The sequence below is a fragment of the Scyliorhinus canicula genome, chromosome 14 (assembly GCF_902713615.1).
Source record: "Scyliorhinus canicula chromosome 14, sScyCan1.1, whole genome shotgun sequence".
In the NCBI taxonomy this organism is placed as follows: Eukaryota; Metazoa; Chordata; class Chondrichthyes; order Carcharhiniformes; family Scyliorhinidae; genus Scyliorhinus; species Scyliorhinus canicula.
In genome coordinates, this window is record NC_052159.1 from 81,421,738 (window position 1) to 81,446,275 (window position 24,538).

A 24,538-nucleotide genomic window follows, 5' to 3' on the forward strand; every position below is an offset into this window, starting at 1 on the left:
GGGGACAAATGGAGGCTTGTTCCTGCACTACTCTTCTTACCATACTCACTGCATCATTGCTCTTTCCCCCGCTAGATTTTCCTTAAAGCCAGTGGCGGTGTTCCCTCTTAGAATTTGGAAACAGTTTTGACAGCATTTTAAGCTCCTTTCCCCTGACTTCACTTGTCCCTCCTTGCAAAAATCACCTTTTTCTATCTTCTGGTTTGGATCCAACATTTAAACCTTGGAAAGTGGAGCGAAGGAAGCGTTTTGGGAACCTATGCACGGAGGGGAGTTTTGCAAGTTTTAGGGAGTTAGCGGATAAATTCCAGCTGCCCAACTCTAGCAAAGCTCGCGTGGCACCTGGACCAATTCAGCAATCGTTGAGGGGCCAGCATCGGCACCACGTGGAACACAATCGATTCCAATAAGTAATTGTGCCGGGTTCACTAGGTATATGACTAACACCCAGGAGGCTGACAAGCTGCAGCCACAAATACACACCACTCCCCATACATACCATCCCAGCCAACAAGATGGGAGCAAGAAGTGCACCAACGCGGAACTGGAGACCCTGCTGGACGCCGTGGAGAGAGGCAGGAAACCCTGTACCCCAGGGTGGGAAGGAGGCTGCCAGCTGCCACCGTTTACTGGGCATGGGTGCAGGTGGCAAAGGTGGTCAGTGCCATGGGATACATAGTCCGGACCGGCCTGCAGTGCCGGAAAAAACTGCATAACCTCCTCAGGGCAGCCAGGGTGAGTGGGCAGCACTGCGCCCCTGGCACCAACACTCATCCCCCACACCCGTAACCCCACCCACACCCTGCACCATATGCTGGCACACATGCGCCGGACTGTCTAACTGTACTCCACTGCCTCTTCCCCAGGTGAAGGCCACCCATCACCGCCGGGAGTGGAAGAAGACTAGAGGGGGACCGTCGGACCAGCGACCCCTGACCACAGCAGAGCAGAAGTTCCTGGGTGCGATCAGCGAACCTGAAGAAAGGACAGTCGCCAGGGTGGAGTTCGGCACGGGTGAGGAAGTGTGATCCCACGGAGTTGCGGCTCCCAATGGCACATCTGTCACCATCTCCCACCACCACCCCCATACCATCCTCACAAGCACACCATCCTCACACCCACACCACTCCCACACCAGACTCACACTCACACCACTCCCACCCCACCCCCCACACCCCCACCACCACCCCTAGTGGTGTTCCGCAGGGATCAATGCTGGGACCTTTGCTGTTCATAGTATATATAAATAATTTGGAGGAAAATGTAGCTGGTCTGATTAGTAAGTTTGCGGACGACACAAAGATTGGTGGAATTGCGGATAGCGATGAGGACTGTCAGAGGATACAGCAGGATTTAGATTGTTTGGAGACTTGGGCGGGGAGATGGCAGATGGAGTTTAATCCTGACAAATGTGAGATAATGCATTTTTGGAAGGTCTAATGCAGCTAGGGAATATACAATGAATGGTAGAAATCTCGAGACTATTGACAGTCAGAGAGATCTAGGTGTACAGGTCCACAGGTCACTGAAAGGGGCAACACAGGTGAAGAAGGTAATCAAGAAGGCAGACGGCATGCTTGCCTTCATTGACTGGGGCATTGAGTATAAAAATTGGCAAGTCATGTTACAGCTGTATAGAACTTTAGTGAATGAAATGAAAATCGCTTATTGTCACGAGTAGGCTTCAATTAAGTTACTGTGAAAAGTCCCTAGTCGCCACATTCCGGCGCCTGTCCGGGGAGGCTGGTACGGGAATCGAACCGTGCTGCTGGCCTGCTTGGTCTGCTTTAAAAGCCAGTGATTTCGCCGAGTGAGCTAAACCAGCCCCTCCAGTTTGGCAACACTTGGAGTATAGTGTTCCATTCTGGTTGCCACACCACCAAAAGGATGTGGAGGCTTTCGAGAGGGTGCAGGAGAGACTTACCAGGATGTTGCCTGGTATGGAGGGCATTAGCTATGAGGAGAGGTTGAATAAACTTGGTTTGCTCTCACTGGAACGACGGAGGTTGATGGGTGACCTGATAGAGGTCTACAAAATTATGAGGGACATAGACAGGGTTGATAGTCAGAGACTTTTTCCCAGGATAAGAGGGGTCAATTACTAGTGGGCATGGGTTTGAGGTGCGAGGGGCCAGGTTTAGAGGAGATGTACGAGGCAAGTTTTTTTACACAGAGGGTAGTGGGTGCCTGGAACTTGCTGCCTGAGGAGGTGGTGGAAGCAAAGATGATAGTGACATTTAAGGGGCATCTACAAATACATGAATAGGATGGGAATAGAGGGATACGGACCCCGGAAGTGCAGAAGATTTTAGTTTAGACGGGCAGCATGGTCGGCACAGGCTTGTCGGGCCGAAGCGCCTGTTCCTGTGCTGTACTTTTCTTTGTTCTCTGTTCTAACACACACGGTGGCCCCGGTTGGCACGGCAGACCCTGCCCCCACATGTCCCCTCCCCTCACCCATCCCCGCACCCCTGACCGCGTTGGTGCCTGGCACCATGGAGACCTCTGCACCTGGCTACCATCCCTGCTGCCAGGGGTACCATTGGCTGGTGCTACCCTTGCCAGAGGTACGCTCACCTGTCAGGGCTGGTGTGGTTGTTGCCCTTGGGTGGGCTGCATGATAGCCCATGGGGGGGTGAGGGGGGGAACTGGAAGGTTGGGGGGTGGTATGAAAGAGGCTGAGGTGTGGGGGTGGTGGGCTGAGGGCACCCATAAAGATAGTGGCCCTCTGCAGAACCAGGGGCCAAGATGGGTTGTCAGTAGGGTGCGCAGCAATGGCAGTCCATGCCCGGACACACACCCCCACTGTCTGTCAACCCCCCCCCCCCCCCCCCCCCCCCCCCCCCCCCCACCCCAGCCAGCCTGGCCTGGGTGAGGACCGGCAGCTCACAGTTGCGCCTCTCCATGTCCTATCTCCTCTCTCTCCCTCATCAGCCACGGTGCCTGTTTCTCAATTTTTAAAAGCACAAGTGAATCTCACCTTTGGGAATTCCCACCAGTGGAGGCGGAGAATTGTGGAAGCCCCAGAGAATACCAGGTCAGGCCCGCTAATAATATGCAAACGCCATTTACGGTACGTGCTGCCGGAACGCATTGATACCGCTGTCGAGGCACCAGAGGTTGCAATTTGGCGTGAACCCAGAGTCTGCCACGATTTTGGCGTCAAAACCAATTCCCCGCCCAATCGCCTTGCCCGATTTCGGTGTTGACCGGCGGAGAATCCTGCCCCGGATCTTTCTCTTGGGCGGGTTGATAAAGGATTTGAGTATTCTTGAGGATGAGGCTGAGACCAATTCTTCGGTATGCTTCTGTGAAGGTCTCAAGCTTGGCTTGGCAATTCTGTTCTGAGAGAGTGGAGAGGCGATGTTCTCCACATACTGAAGTTCGACAAGCAATATCACTGTTGTTTTCTTCCTGGATTTCAACTGGTTGGGAGGTAGTGGCGCAGTGGTATTGTTGCTGTACTAGTAATCCAGAGACCCAGAGTTATGCTCTGGAGACCCAGCTTCAAATCCCACCATGGCAGATGGTGAAATTTGAATTCAATAAAAGTAAATCTGGAATTAAAAGTCTAATGACCATTGTCGAATGTTGTAAAAACACATCTGGTTCACAAGTGTCCTTTAGGGAAGGAAATCTGTCATCCTTACCAGATCTGGCCTACATGTGACTCCAGATCCACATTGTGGTTGACTCTTAAATACCCTCCATCCCGGAGGGATATTCACCGGGCAATAAATGCTGAACCACCAGTGATGCCCACTTCCCATGAATGAATTTTTTAAAAGGTTTTCCGGCCATCATGTAGACGATGTCCACTCCGCTGGGAAGCTTGTTCTTGACAAGGTAAAGGATGCTGATGATGAGAAAAGGGTGAGGGCGATGACTTTTCCCTGTTTGACTCGAGTGTTGACCTCAAATGTTTCTGTCTCATTTCCGTCTGTGCGGACTATCGTCGACATCTTGTCGTGGAGGAGTCGGAGGATGTTGATGAATTTCTCTTGCCAGCCAGCCTTTGACAGGGTCTTTCATAGCACTTTCAGATTTACTGAATCATAATCCTTAGTCAGAGTGATGAAGGCCATGTAGAGTGGTAGATGTTGCTCGTAGCATTTCTCTTGAAGTTGCCAAGCAGTGAAAATCATGTCCGCTGTTGGAAGGATTTCTTCAGAGACTGGGAGAAGGCTCGTGAGGATTCGGGTAATGATCTTCCTCGCGATGGATAGTAGGGGGATTCCTCGGTAGTTTCCATTATCTGCTTTGTCTCTTTTCTTAAAGATGGTGGTGATGTCGGCATCCCTGAGATTGGCAGAAATGTCTTCTCTGTCCCGGATTTTTAGCAAAAGTTGATGGAGATGACGTTGATCTCTTCGCCTCCAAATTTGGCTAATTAGCCTTGGCTAATTAATGAGCACTGAATTTACAGTGCAGGACGAGGCCATTCTGCCCATCGGGTCTGCACGGCTCTTGGAAAGAGCACCCCATTTAAGCCCATGCCTCCACCCTATCTGCATAACCCAGTAGTCCCACCTAACCTTGTTGGACACTAAGGGTAATTTATCATGGCCAATCCACCTCACCTGCACATCTTTGGACTGTGGGAGGAAACCGGAGCACCTGGAGGAAACCCACGCACACACGAGGAGAACGTGCAGACGCTGCACTGACAGTGACCCAAGCCAGGAATCAAACCTGGGACCCTGGAGCTGTGAAGCAACTGAGCTAACCACTGTGCTACTGTGCTGCTCTTTGCCTTGCTGTCGTTTTGGCAGGTGTGGAGAGCTTTCCTCTATTTGTCGATGAGATCTTGGATGGTGTGGTCCTTCTCGTCAAACCAGTCTTGGTTTTTCTTGGTCTTGTAGCGATGATTTCTTCACAGCTTGAGATGATGGTTGTCTTCAGCTCTTTCCAGTTTTCTTCCACTCAATTAAAATGGACATTTTGGAGAAGTCATTGGCCGAAATTCTCCTGTTGTTGCAATTTACTTTTCCTGCCGGCATTGCACCCCTGCCAGAGGGTTTCCGAGCGGCGTGGGGTGGCTCCAATGGGAAATCCATCCCAATGACAAGTGGCAGGAGTATAGAATGCCACCAGGAGTATAGAATGCCACCACCAGTGAACAGCACGCCGCTGAGAAACCCAGGCTGGTGGACCGACGAATCCAGCCCATTGTTGGAAGTTCACGAGCATACTTGGTCCTTGAAGCTGCTCAATGTTTATCTTTTTTCTGAACTGTTTCTTCATCTTCAGTTGCTTCTGGTGGAGTTTGATGGACACAGAGGAGCAGATAAGTCGATGGTCTGTCCAGCAGTCATCTTACAGCTTACCTATCTAACCACTGAAAGAAACTGTGCCGACAGATTACCTATAAAATGACTGAAAAACTGTACTTAAAGATTATCAATCAAACCACTAATAAAACTATACTTATAAATTACCTATAAAAAAACATGAAAAACTGTACTGACAAATTACCTATTAAACCACTGAAAAAATACAAAGCACTTAATGGAAAAAAAATTTGATTACAGTAACTATTATGTAGGGGGGGTGTCCCTTTGATTTCTGGGATACATGTTCCAAATGGCAAAAAAACACATATTTCACATCATAATTTTTTTAACTTCATTTAATGAGTTGACACTTGTAAAAAAAATGCATAGAAATATTGTCTGTGCATTTTAATCACTCATATCTCATGTTCACAAATCACAAAATATATCCTTTAATTTCATATATTTAAAATAAAGCAGTATTACATTTTACCTGTCCATGATAGTGTTCATGTTGTTATCGTGTCCCATCAATAAATGTTATTATTCATGAAAGTTCATAGATCTGACTGAAAAGTTTGAAGCTTTTCTTTTACTCTACCCATTGACTTGGCTGGTTATAATTCAGCTGGTCAATAGTGTTAACTAATTGAACAGTCCCTGAGAACATCTGTAGAATGATTTGCAATGTAATATCTAGATATGTAATTTATTTGATAATTATTTTGAACCCTTTTTCAACTCGTAATAAATGCTATTTGCTGAAATGAGTTTTGTTCTTTTTTTCTTCACAGTGTAAAATCCCAGCTAATGGGATATAATATGAGGTCGATAACACTGTCACAGGGCGTGTTTGAGATTATTCCAGGCCTAAAAATACAGAAGTTGTAAGATTCCAATTTTAAAAGAACAATTTTAAAAGTCCAAAGATGTGCGGGTTAGGTGGATTGGCCATGCTAAATTGCCCGTAGTGTCCTAATAAAAGTGGGGTTAGGGGGGGTTGTTGGGTTGCGGGTGTGGGGTGGGTGCGTGGGTTTGAGTGGGGTGGTCATGGCTCGGCACGGCGTTGGGGGCCGAAGGGCCTGTTCTGTGCTGTACTGTTCTATGTTCTAATGTTCTAAAGGTTCTTTGAAAAGGTTATATATACCTTCTTGGCACAAGGTCATTTCAGCTGTTGTTCTAACTCCCTGTCTAGCATGGCAGATTTGCACTGTACTGAGCTGGCATTCAACTGCACATCCAACTTCTATCCTCAAATGCTTCTCACATAAAAAAAGGGAAAAAATAAAATATAAACAATGGCAGTAAAAAGAAGAAGACACGATGTTTAGAATAAAGAAGCAAAGGCAAAAGGAGAGAATTTCGAGAAATATGAATGGTTCAATTGTAAAGAATAAAAGTGCTTATTTGCTTGTTTCCAACTCACAGCTAAAAGCTATAATTTGAATTTCAAGTGATCGGGTTTATAAGAATGTTTTCAATGTGGTCATTCAGTTCTGCAAAGTTAGCAAAAGTATGTCACATCATTTACACTTCATTCGTTCATTTGTGCCTTCTTCACTCTGAGGTGTAACATGCCACCTAGTGGACTGACTAAGAACCAGCACACCACGTGTAGATTCCCAGCTCCCACCTTCAATCATTCTGGGAATCACAGATGGGAATAGATTTGGTTAAATTCAGGTGAAGTTGGCATTGTTGGTGTTCTCACCAAACCATAGCACAGGACAGAATAGCACCAGAGTTCATGAGGTAATTCTTCTGGTTAAAAGATTCAGTCTGATAAGGCTCTGAGACCTGACGGTTTTGGATGTGAATTTTATGAGGGATTCAAAGACATGCTTATAGAACCTCTTATTAGTTTGTATAATCATTCATTGGAAGTAGGACAGCTGTCTCTGCCACTTAGAGAAGCAAATATCTATTTGATTTGAAAGACAGGCAAGAGTCCAGAGGAGCGTGCATCTGGGTGGAGATTGAACGTTTGCCCTGTGTCTGCGTGGGTTTCCTCCGGGTGCTCCGATTTCCTCCCTTAAGTCCCGAAAGACGTGCTGTTAGGTGAATTGCGCATTCTGAATTCTCCCTCCGTGTACCCGAACAGGCACCGGAATGTGGCGACTAAGGGATTTTCACAGTAACTTCATTGCAGTGTTAATGTAAGCTTACTTGTGACAATAAAGATTATTATTATTATCATTATTGCTTGATATTGAAGCTGGTCAGTCTGAAATTTAAAAAAATGACAGGACCAGGCAAATATGAGAATCCAATAATCACTAATACTCTGAGAGCGTGGAAGAGAGTCTGTGATTTGGAGCAAAAATCTAGGCTGACATCTGCTCTTTCTCCAACACAGGGTGGCTCAGATTTTCTCAGGTCTCAGACCATCGGCGGGATTCTCTGTTCCTGAGACTAAGATCATGATTCTCCGCTTCCTGACTCTAAAATTGCAAAACGCGATTGGGTGGAGAGTCCCTTTTGACGCCGAAGTCGGGGGGCGGTGCCTGTTTTCAGCTGCTCCGCAACCTCCAAAACGGCATCATCGGTGAGTACGCCACATGCCAATGGGACGGCCTCAGCACGTCACTTAAAGGCCCTCCCCCAATGCTCTGCCCCGATGGGCCATGTTCCCGACGGCGTGGGACACGTGCTCTGAGTTTTTATCAACCTTGCGTGGCGGCTGCGGACTGTGTCCAGCGCCGCCACAGTCTGGGGGTGAGGAGCCATTCCGCTGGCCGGGGGGACTTCGGCGGCGGCTTGGGGGCCTGGTGGGGTTGGTCCAGTGGTGGCGAGGGGGGGGTACAGAGGGGCACCATCTGGCAGGCCGGGTCCACGCGCGGCCGGCGCCATGTACGGCGCGACCGCTGCAGGTCGTCGCCGTGCGTATGTGGGGCCACGGACCCGCCAATTTACGTGGCGCGGCTGCTAGCCCTTATAAAACACCGACACTTCCTCGGGACATAGCCTCAAGTGTTGACACCAGAGCAGGATTTGTGAAGTTCCACGACAGCAAAACTTGCACTACGCATGAACCGATTCAGCAACTGTTACTAGATGGAGTAACTGGAGCTAATAATAATAATAATCTTTATTAGTGTTACAAGTAGGCTTACATTAACACTGCAATGAAGTTACTGTGAAAATCCCCTAGTCTCCACATTCTGCCGCCTGTTTGGGTACACAGAGGGAGAATTCAGAATGTCCAATTCACCTAACGAGCACATCTTTCGGGACTTGTGGGGGGAAACCAGAGCACCCACTAGCACCGGCACGACATGGAACACAATCAATTCCAATGAGAAACACTGCCAGATTCACCAGTTTTGGCGATTGATACTCAGGAGGCTGACAAGCTGACAGCCCCATATACACACTTCACTCCCCATACACATCAGCCAACAAGATGGCACTGGATGTGCAGGGGGCCACACATGTAACTCATGGTCTTATGTTCATAGTGGGCAGATCCGAACTTGGGTGACTGTGTGGTGTTTGTACATTCTCCCCGTGTCTGCATGGTTTTCCTAAAATCATGGGATAGAACCATAGAATTTCTACAGTGCAGAAGGAGGCCATTCGGCCCATCAGGTCTGCACAAACCATCTGAAAGAGCACATTACATAGGTCCACTCTCCTGCCCTATCCCCGAAACCTAACCTGTACATCCCTGGATACGAAAGGGCAATTTAGCATGGTCGATCCCCCTAACCTGCACATTTTTGGACTGTGGGAGGAAACTGGAGCACCCAGAGGAAACCCACGTATTCACGGGGAGAAGGTACAAAGTCCACACAGTTACCCATGGCCGGAATTGAACCTTGGTCCCTGGCACTGTGAGGCAGCAGTGCTATCCATTGTGCCACCGTGCCGGCGATGTTTCCTCCTGATGCTTCAGTTTCCTTCCATAAATCCAAGATATGGAGATTAGGTGGATTGGCCATGCTAACTAGCCCCTTAGTGTCCAAAGGTTAGGTGGGGTTATGGGGAGGGTCTGGGTAAGGTCGTCTTCCGGAGCGTTGGTACAGACCGAATGGCTTTCTTCTGCACTGCAGTGATTCTATGAACACAAATCAAAATATATAAGGGCCGGGATTCTCCGAGCCTCCGCACTGCAATTGCACTCGGCGCAGGGGCGGAGAATGGGGCGTCAGACCAGGGATCGGGTCAGGGGACCGGAGAATTGCCGCCAATCGCACGTGCGCAGTCGATGAAGCGCCAGTCGGGGGCTATTGTAAGAGGAGCCCGTGGTGATCCTCCACCGGCAATTGGCCGAGCTTCCACCGGTGTTGTTTATTTATGGTTCCTCCCGGCGGACACTCGGAGTGGCAGCTGCAGACATAGTCTGCGGCAGCTCTGGCGGGGGGGATCCATCACGGGGGGGGGCCTCCAGGACAGCCAGGCTCGCGATCGGGGACCACTGATCGGCGGGCGCGCGCCATCTTGGGGAGGGCCTATATTGTTGGGGCCAGCCCGCTGTGTGGGTCTGCCATGTTGCGCGGGGCTGCCACCGCAGGCGGCCGCCGCGTAGACCCACGGCCAGAAGTGCAGGGTCCCGTATCGGCAGCCAGAGCTGCGTGGACTACTCCGGGGCCCTGCAAGCATGCTTCAAAATGGGGAATCACTCTGGACTTTCTCCAGGAAAATCCAGAGTGATTCGCGCCCGTTTCCCGCGGGCATGGGGACATAGCCCCATTAACAGAGAATTCTGCCCCTGATGTTACACGGATAGTGACAGCAAAAAGTCCTGAGGTGCTTTTAAAATCTTATGACCATCATCTAACTGGAAACATATGAACACTTTTTTGTCTTCCACATGTTGTAAAATTATTTAAGAATAGAGTGCAGATTTAAATAGTTTCACTGATTTGAAGCAAATAACCAAACCCATATTCACTTATAAAAAATCACCTTTAATCATAAAAAATGTTAGCTGCAATGCCTGTATAAAAGAGCAAAGAAAATCTGTTTAAAAAAACTTCTACATGCCTTTAAAACACTTGCTAAACATGTTGCCTGTCGTCTTCAATATAAACCTTCAGTTTAAATGGATCAGCTGGCGCCGTCATAAAAGGGCAGGGCTGCACTCCTCCTGCGCCAGGCTGGACCCTGCGCAGACTGTCATGTTGGAGGCCTGAGGCAGCCATATGGAGAGGAAAGTTCGCTGTGATATCTGAGTGCAGGAAAGTGCGCATTTTCCTTCTCAGAATCGGTAGGCAATGGCTTTCCCCCACTCGCCGGAAGTTACAGGCCAACCTGTATGCAAGGGTGTGTGTGCCTTAATTCCATTTTCTTTATAGCATGTGTCCTTTTTCTCCCCATCCTGTTACTCATTTTCTATGCCTGTCTTTTACAAAGAAGCGCCAGGTTAGATGAACAAACTGTTTTTTTAATATATGGTGAATTGATTGCGTTGTACTACATCAGTTTTTAGGGTGTGTTGTTTAATTTTTAAGAAAATGGAAAAACTCAAATAAAAATATTTTCCCCAAAAAAATCCCGAAATTGAATTGGAGTTCAGGTAGCTGCACTTTGCTGGAGACAATTTATTTCCTTTTAATTTAATGATCCATCTCCCAGACATCGATGGGTTTGCCCATAAGGTTCTTTCTGATGGACAGCCGCTATCGCTGGGAAGGATTTTTAGACTGTCAAGGGATAGAGATTTTCTTCTTAAGAGAGAGAGGGGAGGAGGAGGGGAGAGGGGGGGACGCAGTTCCTTACTGCTCGCTTCAGTAGTTTTCTTTTTCCAGATCTTCTCCATATTTCTGGCTTTCTGTACATTCCAGGAACGGAATTTGATTAACATTGCTGCAGAACATGCAATTTCATTTTGCTCTTTCAGAGACCTTTGACACATTTCATGATAGTAGAAATTAACAGATTATCCTCCACATGGGGGTTTGAGAGTCTGTTGGCTGTACCTGGTTGATTAGCAGTTCCCATTGCCTTGACAGAATTACAGTTGATTGAAGTCCAGCACTTTACATTTCAGAGCCTTCCTTTCAAGAGTCCTTGAAGTGGCCCCCTTTCCACCCCTCCCCTCCCGGTGTGTGGAATTCCATGAGCAACATGTCAGGAGTGTAATCCATATAGTGGCTTTGCAGAAAAGGTCAATTTACAGTACCAGACATCAGATGACTCATGGCAGCCATTTGTGGTCAGTGTCTTTTCTTGTATTTTTTAAGAAAACAGATCATCTTTAAATGATTCAATACATCTTTGAGATCAACCTGTACTTTTGCTAGCTAAACATTCAATTACAATTTCCCATCATCGTGACATAACATATGTTATTACACGTACTGACCATTTATTGAATAACACAAGTAAGTACCTAGAGAAAATTATTTTGCTTCCCAAATGAGAACAGCATATAATCTGAGATAAAAGGTGGCGAAACATTAAATAGGCTGATTCTCACATGGCATTCTCCTACTTAAGATTTGGGTTTATACTACCATCCTGTAATAATTATATATCCCAAATATGAATCTTCCCAATTGAAGCACAAATACAAACAGTAAAATCACTGTCAAAATTTCAGTACTAGACTTAACATGCACGTTGAGTGCATTCATTGCATTTGCTTGAACTTTTGGTGGAGGCCCTTTGGCGACGGTTGGCGTGGCGCTAAACCCTTCAGCGCCGGCCGGCGCGGCGCGAACCACTCCGGCGCCGGCCTAGCCCTTGAAGGTGCGGGCGTTGAACTTGGACTTGCTTCTGGTGGTGCTGCACTTGGAAGTGGTCGTAGCCGGGGCGCTAGGTCCAATAGAGGACGAACATATGGCGGACTCTCTTATACTTGTGGGTTTTTGCGCTCTTTTGGGCGGTTCTTCAGTTTAGACCCCATTAATTCGGTGATCACTGTGTTCGATTTCTAACCAATAAATGGGCGGGTGCCTGGATGGCTGGGCATGTCCCAAGCGGTCACTGACACTGTCGTTTACGCTTCACTAGAACAGGGATCATGTACCCAGAATTGGAAAAATACAAAATCAGAATTATATTTTAAGTAAAAGATGTCAATGTAGGCTTATTTTGCCGAAATTTACTTGTACAAATCTGCAAAGCACCAAAGAGGTGGCTGCACCAAAAATGTGTTTCGGCCTTGAAATTAGGGGTCAAATCTGAGGAATGGCAATCACCACAGGATTCCTTACTCAATGTCAGAGCTCCACATTTCTGGCCCAAATGTCTGAACCGGGCCTAGTCAGGAACATGGAATATACCTGTTCCCGGAGTCCTTCCTGGTAGTTCCTTTGGGCAGGAGACAAGATTTCAGCTTTTTAAGACATTGACCGAGATTTCCTGTCTCTTGTTATAAACAATGCGATTTGAGATTTACCAGAAACGTGCGGGTGTCAATGCTTCTGCAGGAACGGTAAATAGAGTTGTGGGGGAACATTCGGAATAGTAAGACAGTAAGACAAACATATCTTGCAGTATATGGGCGGAGCTAAGAATACACTTATTTATTGCTGAAGCTGTCTAGATTGTGAGTTCAAGTGGGGAAGATGGCATTATGGAGAGACAGGAAGCTAGGAGAGAGCAAGAAAAAAAATATGAAATGGGTGCTGAAAAATAAATGGATAGGGTTACTGTGATTACAATTCAGGGAACTAATAGTACTAACTGGAATATAACATAATATTGTAAGCATGACAGAAAATTGGCTTCAGCCAATGAAAGATGAGGATTAAATCATTTTTTTTCTTTTTCTAAAATTTAGAGTACCCAATTATTTTTTTTTCCCAATTAAGGGGCAATTTAGCGTGGCCAATCCACCTACCCTGCACATCTTTGGGTTGTGGGGGTGAAACCCACGCAGACATGGGGAGAATGTGCAAACTCCACAGGGACAGTGACCCAGGGCCAGGATTCGAACCCGGGTCCTCAGCGCCGTAGACGGCAATGCTTGCCACTGTGCCACATGCCGCCCCTATGAGGATTAAATCATGATCAGCCGGAATATTTTGAGAGATAAAGAAGATGAAAAGCTACATTAAAACACTTGGTAAACAGGACAATTTCAGCCATTGTAAAGGAAATTGTATTCTAGTGGTGCACAATGGTTGTTTAGGTGAAATTTAAAACAAAGAATGAGAAGAGATAGTTGTGATTAACAGTCCATAGAATTCCTACAGTGCAGAATTAGATCATTCGGCCCATCGTGTCTGCACCAACCGTTTGAAAGAGCACCCTACTTAGGTCCACTTCCCCGCCCTATCCGCATAACCCCACTGGATACTAATGGACAATTTAGCATAGCCAATGCACCTAAATAGCACTTCTTTGGACTGTGGTAGAAAACCAGAGGACCCAGAGGAAATCCAAGCAGTCACATGGAGAAAGTGCAAACTCCACACAGTCACCTAAGCCCGGGTTTGAACCTGGGTCCCTGGCGCTGGAAGGCAACAGTGCTAATGACTGTGCCACCGTGCTGCCCCAGTCTGCCAGCATTCACCATCTAAGCAAAAACATTAAGAATGGGACTTCTGGTGTCGGCCATGGAGTGAGTGGTCGCACATTTTGTGACTACCGCTCAAGGTGGATGTTTTTGGTCCTCTCCCACCCAAATAGTGTGGTGTTTGTGGCCAAAAGCTGTATGAGTGCCCAGGGAAGGTAATACTCCTCTGGTGAGGTCAGTGTATGGAACAGCAGATGCAAATAACAAATTCCAGCAGCAGAGGATTTGGTCAAGGTGGTGGAGCCGCTTAGGCTGGCGATCTAGCGGGTGGAACAAAGACTCAGGGCCTCGTAATCCAGAAGGTGGAGGAGTCGGTGGCGAGCACGAGGATCGACTGATCTCACTGGAGGCAGAGTTGAGGTTGGTGATGAGCAGCCAAAATAGGCTGAAAGAGAAATTGGTGGAACTCGAGAACCGCTCCTGGAGGCAGAACATGACGATTGTTGGGATGCCTGAAGGCACCAAGGGAGCGGAGGCCGCCAAGTTTGGGGCGAGCATGCTGGAGAGGATGATGGGGAGGGGGCCTTTGAGTGGCCCCTCAAGGTGGATCGGGTGCACAAGGCATTGAGGATGAGGCCTCAGGTGGGAGAGCCGCCGAGGGCAATGGTGGTGAGGCTACACTGGTTCCTGGATAAAGAAAAGATCCTGAAGTGGGTGAAGGGAACCAAGAGATGCACCAAGGATGGGAGTGAGCTGCGGATTTGCCAGGACCTGGGTGTGGAGCTGGATAAGCGGAGAGCTGGGTACAACCGGATTAAGGCGGTTCTCTTCTAAGAAGGGAGTGAAGTTCAGGGTTTTGTACCCTGCCCGCTTGTGGGTGTTGCATCAAAAATAGGAATTTTATTTTGACTTGCCGGAGGGGGCGATGGACTTCATGACCATGGACAGGGAGGAGCGTGAAGACATTGAACTTGTTTCTCTTTGTTGGTGGTTGGGAGGATGCGGGGGGACAGGAAGGGTGCGGGAAAGTCAGAAGCGGGGCCACCTTGCAGGCTGGGCAGGCTAGTTAATGGGAGTGATGTGGGGTTTGCCAGGAGAAAGTGTGGGGGAGGGGGGAATTGGATTGCTTTTTTGTCTGGTTGTGGGAAGTGGGGGGAACTTTGCTGACATGGGTGTGGCTGGTGTGGCGCATTGGTAAAGGAGAGATGACGATGGACATCTGAGCGCTGGCCTGGAGGGTCGCATGACGTGGGCCGGAGGCTGGCTCAATAAGGGATATGTCTGTTAAGGAGGGGCGAGGGGGGGGGCAGGAGCCCCTTGACCAAGCTCGTCATGTAGAACATGAGAGAGCTGAATGGGCCGGTCAAACAGTCACGTGTTTTCACGTATCTGAGGAGCCTGAAGGCAGATGTTGGGCTGAATTCTCTGAGACTATGTACCCACGCTGGCGTCAAAACTGTGGACTTCACGCCAGAAAAACTAATGTGAAAGGGCCACATATTTCAAGCCCTGCAGGAGGCTAGCAGGGACCCGGTGAAAATGTAGCAGCTTTTGCTGCAGATACGGGCCCCTGCATTTCCGGGTCGGAGGCCGTGCATGCACATGCTAGTGGCCTCCAGCGGCCGCGCCGTACTCCATGGCAGACTCGGACTATTGGAGCTGGACACTGAAAATAGAGCCCCCCATGCGGCTGCACGCCCGACCCTGACCGCCCGCACAAACATTGCCCGGCCGCGTATAAGGGCACCCCCTGCCCTCCGATCAGCCCGCCCCTGACCAGGGCTGCCGCGGAGTTGAGTCCGCAGCCACCACGCTAGTTACCCGACCGGCAGGACCACATTAGACCCACGCTATCGGAACTTCAGCCAGTCAGGGGCGGAGAATGGTGGAGCGGGCCTCCAGCAATGGCCCCAGCTAGGTCCTAGGCAGCGCCGCAGAATTACGGAACCAGCGCCGGTCGCGATTCCGTGCGGGAAAATGGATTCTCCGCTCTGGCGCAGCCGTAATTTTGGCATTGGGTTACGGAAAAGGCAGCCCATTGTGTTCTTGTAGGAGACACACTTGAAGCTGGGGATCAGACGAGGCTGAGGAAAGAATGGTTGGGGCTGGTGTGCTACTCGAAGTTAGACATGAAGAGGGGGGCAGGTGCCGGTGTTGGAAAATAAGAGAGTGGCTTTTGAGGTGTGGAGTATTGTGGCCGGTCCAGGGGGAGTGGGGGGAAAGTATGTGATGGTCACTGCTAGTTGGAGAGAATGCCAGTAGTCCTGGTGAATGTTTATGTCCCGAATTGGGATGACGTGGACTTTATGATGCAGTGTTAGGGAGAATCCTGGACCTGGGCACGCATCGGCTGATTATGGGGGGCGATTTCAATACAATCCTAGATGTGAGTTTGGAAGCCGAGTCCCCCAGGTTGGCGGCAGTGGCGAGAGGATGGAGGGGGCTCATGGGGCGTATTGTTGGGGTGGGGGTCGGGGTACCCCTGGAGGTTTGGGAGGATGAGGGCGAACGAGTTTTCATGCTTCTCCCATGTGCACCGGGTATCTTCCCAGATCGACTTTTTGTTATGGACAAGGCGCTGCTGGCGGATGAGGGAGTGTCTGAACGGGTGAGGGCTGCTATTCAGGGGTATGTGAAGTTGAACGATATGGGAGAGATCACAGCCTCACAGCCGCCACACTGTGGGAGCTAAGGCGGTAGTTAAGGGGGAATTTATTTCAATTCAGGTGCATAGAAAAGGGTGGGGTGTGAGGAGAGGAAAAGGCTGGGAGATTCTGAGGGTAGACCAAGGTACTTGGTGGTGCAGAGGAGGGGCTGTTAAAGTAGAGGCAGAGGATCCAGATGGAGTTTGGGTTAGTGTCCACGGGGAAGGCGGTGGGGCAATTGCGGAGGGTCAGAGGAGCAGTGTACGAATACGGGGAAAAGGTGAGCAGGCTGCTAGCCCATCAGTTGAGGAGGTGAGGGAGATTGGTAAGGTGAGGGACGTGACGATCTGGTGAAAGGGGCATTTGAGACCTTCTGTAGGAGGCTGTAAGAGTCGGACCCCCCCCTCAACCGGATAGGAGTGGGTGCAGCAGTTCCTGGGTAGGATGGAATTCCCTAAGAGGAAGAGGGTGCAGGGGCTGCAGTCCCCAATTTGATTAAGGGAAGTAATAGACGGCACGGGCTTGATGCAGGCGGGGAAGGCCCCGGGGCCGGACGGGTTCCCCTTGGAGTTTTATAAAAAGTTTGATGTGGAGCTAGGGCCATTGTTGGTGAGGACGTACAACGAGGGGAGGGATAGGGGGAGCTCCCCCACAACAATGTTGCAGGTGTCCATCTCCCCGATCATAAAGAAAGACAAGGACCTGGAGCAGTGTGGGCCGTACCGCCCGATATCGATGCTGAATATTGATGAAAAGTTGTTGGCGAAGGTGCTGGCATCACAAATTGAGGACTGTGTGCCGGGGATGATAGGGGTGGACCAGATGGGATTTGTGAAGGGAAGGCAGTTGTCAGCGAATATGCAGAGGCTATTTAATGTAATTATAATGCACTCAGAGGAGCAGGAGATTGAGGTGGTGGTGGCAATGGACGCGGAGAAAGCCTTTGATTGGGTGGAGTGGGCGTATTTACTGGAGGCGCTGGTGTGGTTTGTGTTAGGGCAGGGGTTTGTGAACTGGGTTCAGCTGTTGTACAGAGCACGGTGGAGAGTGTTCAAACAAACTGGATGAGTTTGGGGTGCTTTGGGTTACATTGTGGGATGAGACAGGTGTCCACTCACCCGTTACTTTTCACTTTGGCGATAGAGCTGTTGGCAATGGTGCTGAGGGCATTGAGGGATTGGAAAGAGTTTGAGTGGCGGGGTGCCGAGCATAGAGTTTCGCTATATGAGATGATCTGTTATTATATATCTCGGACAAGGTGGGCAGCATTGGAGAGATTACGGAGATTTTGAGGGAAAATGCCATTTTACGGGGTATAAACTGAACATGGGAAAGAGCAAGGTGTTCCCAATCAATGCAAGAGAGCAAGTGAGGAGGTTAGGGGAGTTGTCGTTCAGAGTGGTGGGGGCGAGCTTTAGGTATTTAGGAATCCAGGTGGTCCCAAATTGCCCAGTTACACAAATTGAACTTGGCATGATTGGTCGAGGTGGTAGAGGGAATGAAGACAGATGTTTAAGAAGTGGGATGTGTTTCCATTGTCAGGGGCTAGCCGCGTGCAGACAGTGAAAATCACATTGCTGCCAAGGTTCTCGTTCATCTTCCAAAACCTCCCTATCTTTGATCCCAAGTCCTTTTTCAGGAAGGTCAACTGTCAATGGGATAATTATGATGTTTGCAGAGTGGGGGGGGAAGAGGATAACACCCTGGGTCTGAGACGGGTGTTCCTGCAGAGGGAGCATGGGAGGGGTGGAGGGATCTGGCATTGCCGAATCTGATAAATGATTGTGCGGCAAACATTGCAATGGTGAAGAAATGGGCTGTGGAGGACAGATCGGTTTGGGGGCGGATGGAGGTGGCATTGTGTACAAAGAACAAAGAAAAGTACAGAACAGGAACAGGCCCTTCGGCCCTCCAAGCCTGCGCCGACCATGCTGCCCGTCTAAACAAAAATCTTCTACACTTCCAGGATCCGTATCCCTCTATTCCCATCCTATTCATGTATTTGTCCAGATGCCCCTTAAACTTCACTATTGTCCCTGCTTCCACCACCTCCTCCGGCAGCGGGAACCAGGCACCCACTAGGTTTCCTTGTACAACTCTAAACCTTGCCCCTCGCGCCTTAAACCTATGCCCCCGAGTAATTGACCCCTCTAGCCTGGGAAAAAGTCTCTGACTATCCACCCTGTCTATGCCCCTCATAATTTTGTAGACCTCTATCAGGTCGCCCCTCAACCTCCGTCATTCCAGTGAGAACAAACAGAGTTTGTTCAACCTCTGCTCAAAGCTCATGCCCTCCATACCAGGCAACATGCTGGTAAATCTCTTCTGCACCCTCTCTAAAGCCTCCACATCGTTCTGGTAGAGTGGCGACCAGAATTGAACACTGTACTCCAAGTGTGGCCTAACTAAGGTTCTATAAAGCTGCAACATGACTTGCCAATTTTTATACTCAATGCCCCGGCCAATGAAGGCAAGCATGCCGTATGCCTTCTTGACTACCTTCTCCACCTGTGTTGCCCCTTTCAGTACCTGTGGACCTGTACACCTAGATCTCTCTGACTGTCAATATTCTTCAGGGTTCTACCATTCACTGTATATTCCCTACCTGAATTAGACCTTCCAAAATGCATTACCTCACATTTGTCCGGATTAAACTCCATCTGCCATCTCTCCGCCCAAGTCTCCAAATGGTCTAAATCCTGCTGTATCCTCTGACAGTCCTCATCGCTTTCTGCAATTCCACCAACCTTTGTGTCGTCCGCAAACTTACTAATCAGAACAGTTACATTTTCCTACAAATCATTTGAATGTACTATGAACAGCAAAGGTCCCAGCACTGATCCCTGCGGAACACCACTAGTCACAGCCCTCCAATCAGAAAAGAACACATCCATTGCTACTCTTTGCCTTCTATGACCTAGCCAGTTCTGTATCCATCTTGCCAGCTCACCTCTGATCCCGTGTACCAGTCTGCCAAGAGGGACCTTGTCAAAGGCCTTACTGAAGTCCATATAGACAACATCCGCTGTCCTACCTGCATCAATCATCTTTGTGACCTCCTCGAAAAACTTTATCAAGTCAATGAGACACGACCTCCCCTTCACAAAACCATGCTGCCTCTCGCTAATATGTCCACTTGCTTCCAAATGGGAGTAGATCCTGTCTCGAAGAAGTCTCTCCAGTAGTTTCCCTACCACTGACGCAAGGCTCACCGGCCTGTAGTTCCCTGGATTATCCTTGCTACCCTTCTTGAACAAAGGAACAACATTGACTATTCTCCAGTCCTCCGGAACATCACCTGAAGACAGTGAGGATCCAAAGATTTCTGTCAAGGCTTCAGCAATTTCCTCTCTCACCTCCTTCAGTGTTCTGGGATAGATCCCATCAGGCTCTGGGGAATTATCCACCTTAATATTTTTCAAGACGCCCAACACCTCGTCTTTTTGGATCTCAACGTGACCCAGGCTATCTACACACCCTTCTTGAGACTTAACATCCACCAATTCCTTCTCTTTGGTGAATACTGATGCAAAGTACTCATTTAGTACCTCACCCATTTCCTCTGGCTCCACACATAGATTCCTTTCCCTGTCCTTCAGTGGGCCAACCCTTTCCCTGGCTACCCTCGTGCTTTTTATATTAGTGTAAAAAGCCTTGGGATTTTCCTTAACCCTATTTGCCAATGGCTTTTCGTGACCCTGTTTAGCCCTCCTGACTCCTTGCTTAAGTTCCTTCCTACTTTCCTTATATTCCACAGAGGCTTTGTCAGTTCCCAGCCAAGTGTAGAGGGATGGGTTTGAAGGCACTGTTGTTGGCACCTCTTTCGTTATCACCAGTCAGGTACTCCGTGAGCCCCGTGGTGGTTTTAGCATTACTGGTGTGGAGCCAGTGCAGGCAACATTTAGGGCTGGAGGGCATGTCATTGTGAGCGCCGATATGTGACAATCATAGGTTTGTGCCGGCAGGGCTGGATACAAGGTTTCGGGGATGGCAGGTGGGGATAGAGTACTTTATGGATTAGTTTAAAGGGGGCAGGTCTGTGGGGCTGGAGGAGTTGGAAGAATGTAGGAGTTGCCCAAGGGGAAGGGCTTTAGGTACCTGCAGGTGAAGGATTTTGTGAGGAGAGATGCCATCCTTTTCGGGGCTGCAACCTCCGGTGTTGCAGAACAAGTTGTCAGAGGACAATATTGGGCGGAGGAAGAGTTGGGAAAGGATATGGAGGAGGGGTTCTGGTGTGAGGTGCTCCGGAGGGTGAATGCCTCCACCTCATATGCGAGGTTGGGGTTGATACAGCTGAAGGTGGTGTATAGAGCGCACTTTACAAGAGCGCACCTTACAAGGAGGATGAGCTGGCTCTTTGAGGGGGTAGAAGATGTGTGTGAACTTTGTGGAAGGTGCGCCACAAACCACGTTTATATGTTTTGGTCCTGTCCAAAGCCGGAGAATTACTGGAAGAAGGTTTTTAGGGTAATCTCTAAAATGGTGTATGTGGAACTGGACCAGGGCCCTCAGGAGGCCATATTCGGGGTGGCGGACCCGCCGGGGTTGGAAACGGGTGCGGAGGCAGATGTTGTAGCCTTCGCCTCGTTGATCGCCCAAAGGCGGATCCTGTTAGGGTGGAGATCACCTCTTTACACTGTGCCCTGGCATGGCGGAGGGACCTGCTGGAATTCTTGATGCTTGAAAAAGTCAAATCTGAACTGAGGGGAAGGATGGAAGGGTTCTACAATTCATGGGTATTATTCATTATGCACTTTGAAGAATTGGATCACATCGAACATTGGGGGGGGGGGGGGGGGGGAGCTGGGAGTGTTGGGGAGAGAGGGACTGTCTGTGTTAATGGTGACTATGGATGATTCATGATTCCTTTTTCTCATTTGCTTATGTTAACATGCAGGCCAATGTTTGGGGGTTTGGTGGGAGGATGGGATCATTGTTATTGATATGGGGATTGGCATTATATTCGTTGCTGATTATTGTTTATTGGTGGATGTACATATGGGAGGAAATGTGAAAAAGGAGAATAAAAAATATTTTTTAAAAAGAGGACAATATTGGGGAGGGGAAGGCGTTGGATATTTACAAGGAATTAATTCAAAGGGAGGGCGCTCAGGGGAGGGGATTAAGGACAAGTGGGAGGAAGAGCTGGGAGGGGAGGTGTGGCCGGGTCATGGGTAGAGGCCTTGTGTTGAGCGAACACGTCCTCATCCAGTTTAATGTGGTGCATAGGGCCCACATGATGGTGGAGAGGATCAGCAGGTTCTTTGCGCGGGGGTGGAAGACAGGTGTGGGGGGTGTGCGGGTGGGGGGCACGAGTCACGTCCATATGTTTTGGGCATGCCCAAGACTGAGAGGGTTCTGGCAGCGGTTCTCTGATGTTATGTCTGAGGTTCTGAGTGTGGGGGTGGCCCAGAGCCCGGAGGTGGTGATATTTGGCCTGTCGGAAGATTCGGGAGTCCAGGTGGGGAGAGAGGCTGATGTGTTGGCCTTTGCCTCCATGATAGCCCGGAGACAGATTCTGTTGTGTTGCCGGGACCCAGAGCCGCCGAAGGCAGGGGTGTTGTGAGTGACCTGGCAGAATTCTTGCAGTTGGAGATGGTCAAGTTCGCTTTCCCGGAGGTGGAAACCGTTCGTTAATAGCTTCAAGGAAGATTGAGGGGTCAGTGGGGCGGGGGGGGGGGGGGGGGGGGGGGGGGGTTAAGGAGGTAAAAATTGGGAAGCTTGTTTGGGTTGACATTTGGTCTTCTGATATTTTGTGTATATGTGTAAAAAGCCTTGAATAAAAATATTTTTAAAAAACATGAAGAATGGCACTTGGGAAAGAAGGTCGTTGAATCGTCACTGCCCCCTGAAAGCAAGCTTCTTGGCCATTATGGGCAATTATGGATGAGCCACAAATGCTGGCCTTGTCAGCAACAACCGCACCCCATTAAAGAATGAACAAAATAAACGTTCTAAAATTTGCTATAAATAAAGGACAAACTTACTTTCCCACCTTATGCATGTGATTTATTTGAAGAAAATACAAAAACAGGAATGCCAGAAATATAATTTTAAGACCTTTAAAACAATGAATAAATGTAACATCAAAATGTAAACTGAAAGAGGAAGGAAATAATGAGAAACAATTGGGTTTTCAGCTACAAGTCCAGGACATTCTAAATGGGCAAACATGGAGTCAGTCAACTTGCATCATTTCTCTTTCTGTTATAAAGGTATGGATTATTCACAAATCTAGTAAAACACAACTGATATTTGAATCTAACGATCTGACCAGCAAACCACAATTCAGAGATGTAATTTAACACAAGATACCGCAAGTTAATAACCGAATCAAAGTTATGGAACACATTAGAACATGTAGGTATCAAATTAACAGGGCGTGATTTGGATTACAAAATAAGAATCATTGGGTAATAGAAAATCTTGCTGTTGATAATTAAACAGTCCAACCCGCATCACCAAGTAGAGGCATCCTTAAATGTAAAATTTCTCTTCTGAGTAACATGAAGATATCAGAGGTTGTAAGTTAGGCAAAGCAAGTTGAACAGCAACTTGTCCAACAAATCAAGTTGAAAATCAGTAATATTCAAGGACTATATCCCATATAGAATATATAGAATATAGCTTAATGATTCAGAGAAGTGTATGTTTCATCTTATTCTGGCATTGAATAATTTCTCGCCTCTTGAATCCACTTTTTGATGTATTCAACTTCCAGAGCTCGTGCTTTCTGGACAGAGATAGGGTCCTTATCATTTCTAGAGCGAAGATCTAAATGATGAGCTCCTTCAGGAATAATTATGGCAATCAATGTATCAGAGATTGATTTAGTCACCCCTCCACTTGCCCAGGGATCCAGACCACCATTGCTGTGAAAAGCAGACAGTACAGAACGTGAGGTAATGCATTAAGGCAGGTCTAACATAGAGGGGAAATATACCATAAATGGCAAAACTCTTAAGAATATAGAAAGTCAGAGAGAACTGGGCATGCAGGTTCACAGATCTTTGAAAGTGGCAACACAATGGACAAGGTAGTCAAGGAAGTATACAGAATGCTTGCCTTCATTGGACGGGACATCGAGTATAAAATTTGGCAAGTCATGCTACAGTTGTATAGAACCTTGGTATAGCGCATTTGGAATATTGTGCACAATTCTGGTCGCCACACTACCAGAAGGAGGTGGAGAGGGTGCAGAGGAGGTTTACCAGGATGTTATCTGGGCTGGAGGCTGTTAGCTATGCAGAGTGGCTGAATCGACTCAGACTGTTTTCATTTGAATGACGGAGGTTGAGGGGTGACCTGATAGAGGTCTACAAGATTATGAGGGGCATGGATAGAGTGGATGGGCAGGCACTCCTTCCCAGGGTAGGAGGGATCAGTCACCAGGGGGCATAGGTTTAAGATCCGTGGGGCAAAGCACGAGGCAGGTTTTTTTACACAGAGGATGGTGAGTGCCTGGAACGCGTTGCCAGGTGAGGTTGTGGAAGCAGATACATTAATGGCATTCAAAAGGCATCTTGACAAATACATGAATAGGATGGGTATAGAGGGATACGACACAAGGAAGTGCTGAAGTTTTGGCCAATGGTGGCATTATGATCTGTATAGGCTTGGGGGCCGAAGGGCCTGTTCCTGTGCTGTGTTGTTGTTTGTTCTTTGTGCATACAGTTAACATAAAGCTCAAATACCATTGCAGAGAATAAAGCACTGGTGTCTCCCACTTGGCATATTCTAGTTGTGGGTGCCGTTTGAACTAGTTTAAATTAGGGACATTCTACAATATCAATCTTGCCATTTCAGCTTTAGCATGGTTACTGAGCCTTTTTTCAAAAGGAAACCGTCACTTGCTGCCTCCCTCCCAACCTTCTGCTCGCAAATCTTCCTGCTCCACTGATTCTCTCCCTGACCCTGCTGCTGGCCACCATTAATTTACTGCAATTAAGGCAGAAACCAAAGGATGTGTTACACAGACTGTGTTAGCTCCTACTATGTTAAAGCTTATACACCAAAACTCAGACTGAGATTTACTACTATTAACACATTTTCCGCTTAACAATTGCCCTGTGGATGCATATTTGCTGTACACTGGAAGAAATTTCCCAATAAAAGTACTTCATAAATTGAAGGAAGGAACCAATATTCTATGGATTAAGTGATTTATCAACAGGGAAACATGGAAATACACATCCAAATACTAATGGCAGGTG

The 24,538-nt window shown here is 48.2% G+C and overlaps 1 protein-coding gene across 1 annotated transcript in view; it reads right to left on the reverse strand.

Annotated features, from left to right (window-relative positions):
• Positions 1–22,312: 22,312 nt before the first annotated feature.
• Positions 22,313–24,538, reverse strand: part of LOC119977505 (prolylcarboxypeptidase (angiotensinase C)) — a 39,247-nt gene continuing 37,021 nt past the window's right edge. The window contains exon 9 of the mRNA XM_038818541.1: positions 22,313–23,197. Coding sequence (XP_038674469.1) covers positions 22,984–23,197 — 214 coding nt within the window. The 3' untranslated portion in view covers positions 22,313–22,983. The remainder of the gene's footprint in view (positions 23,198–24,538) is intronic.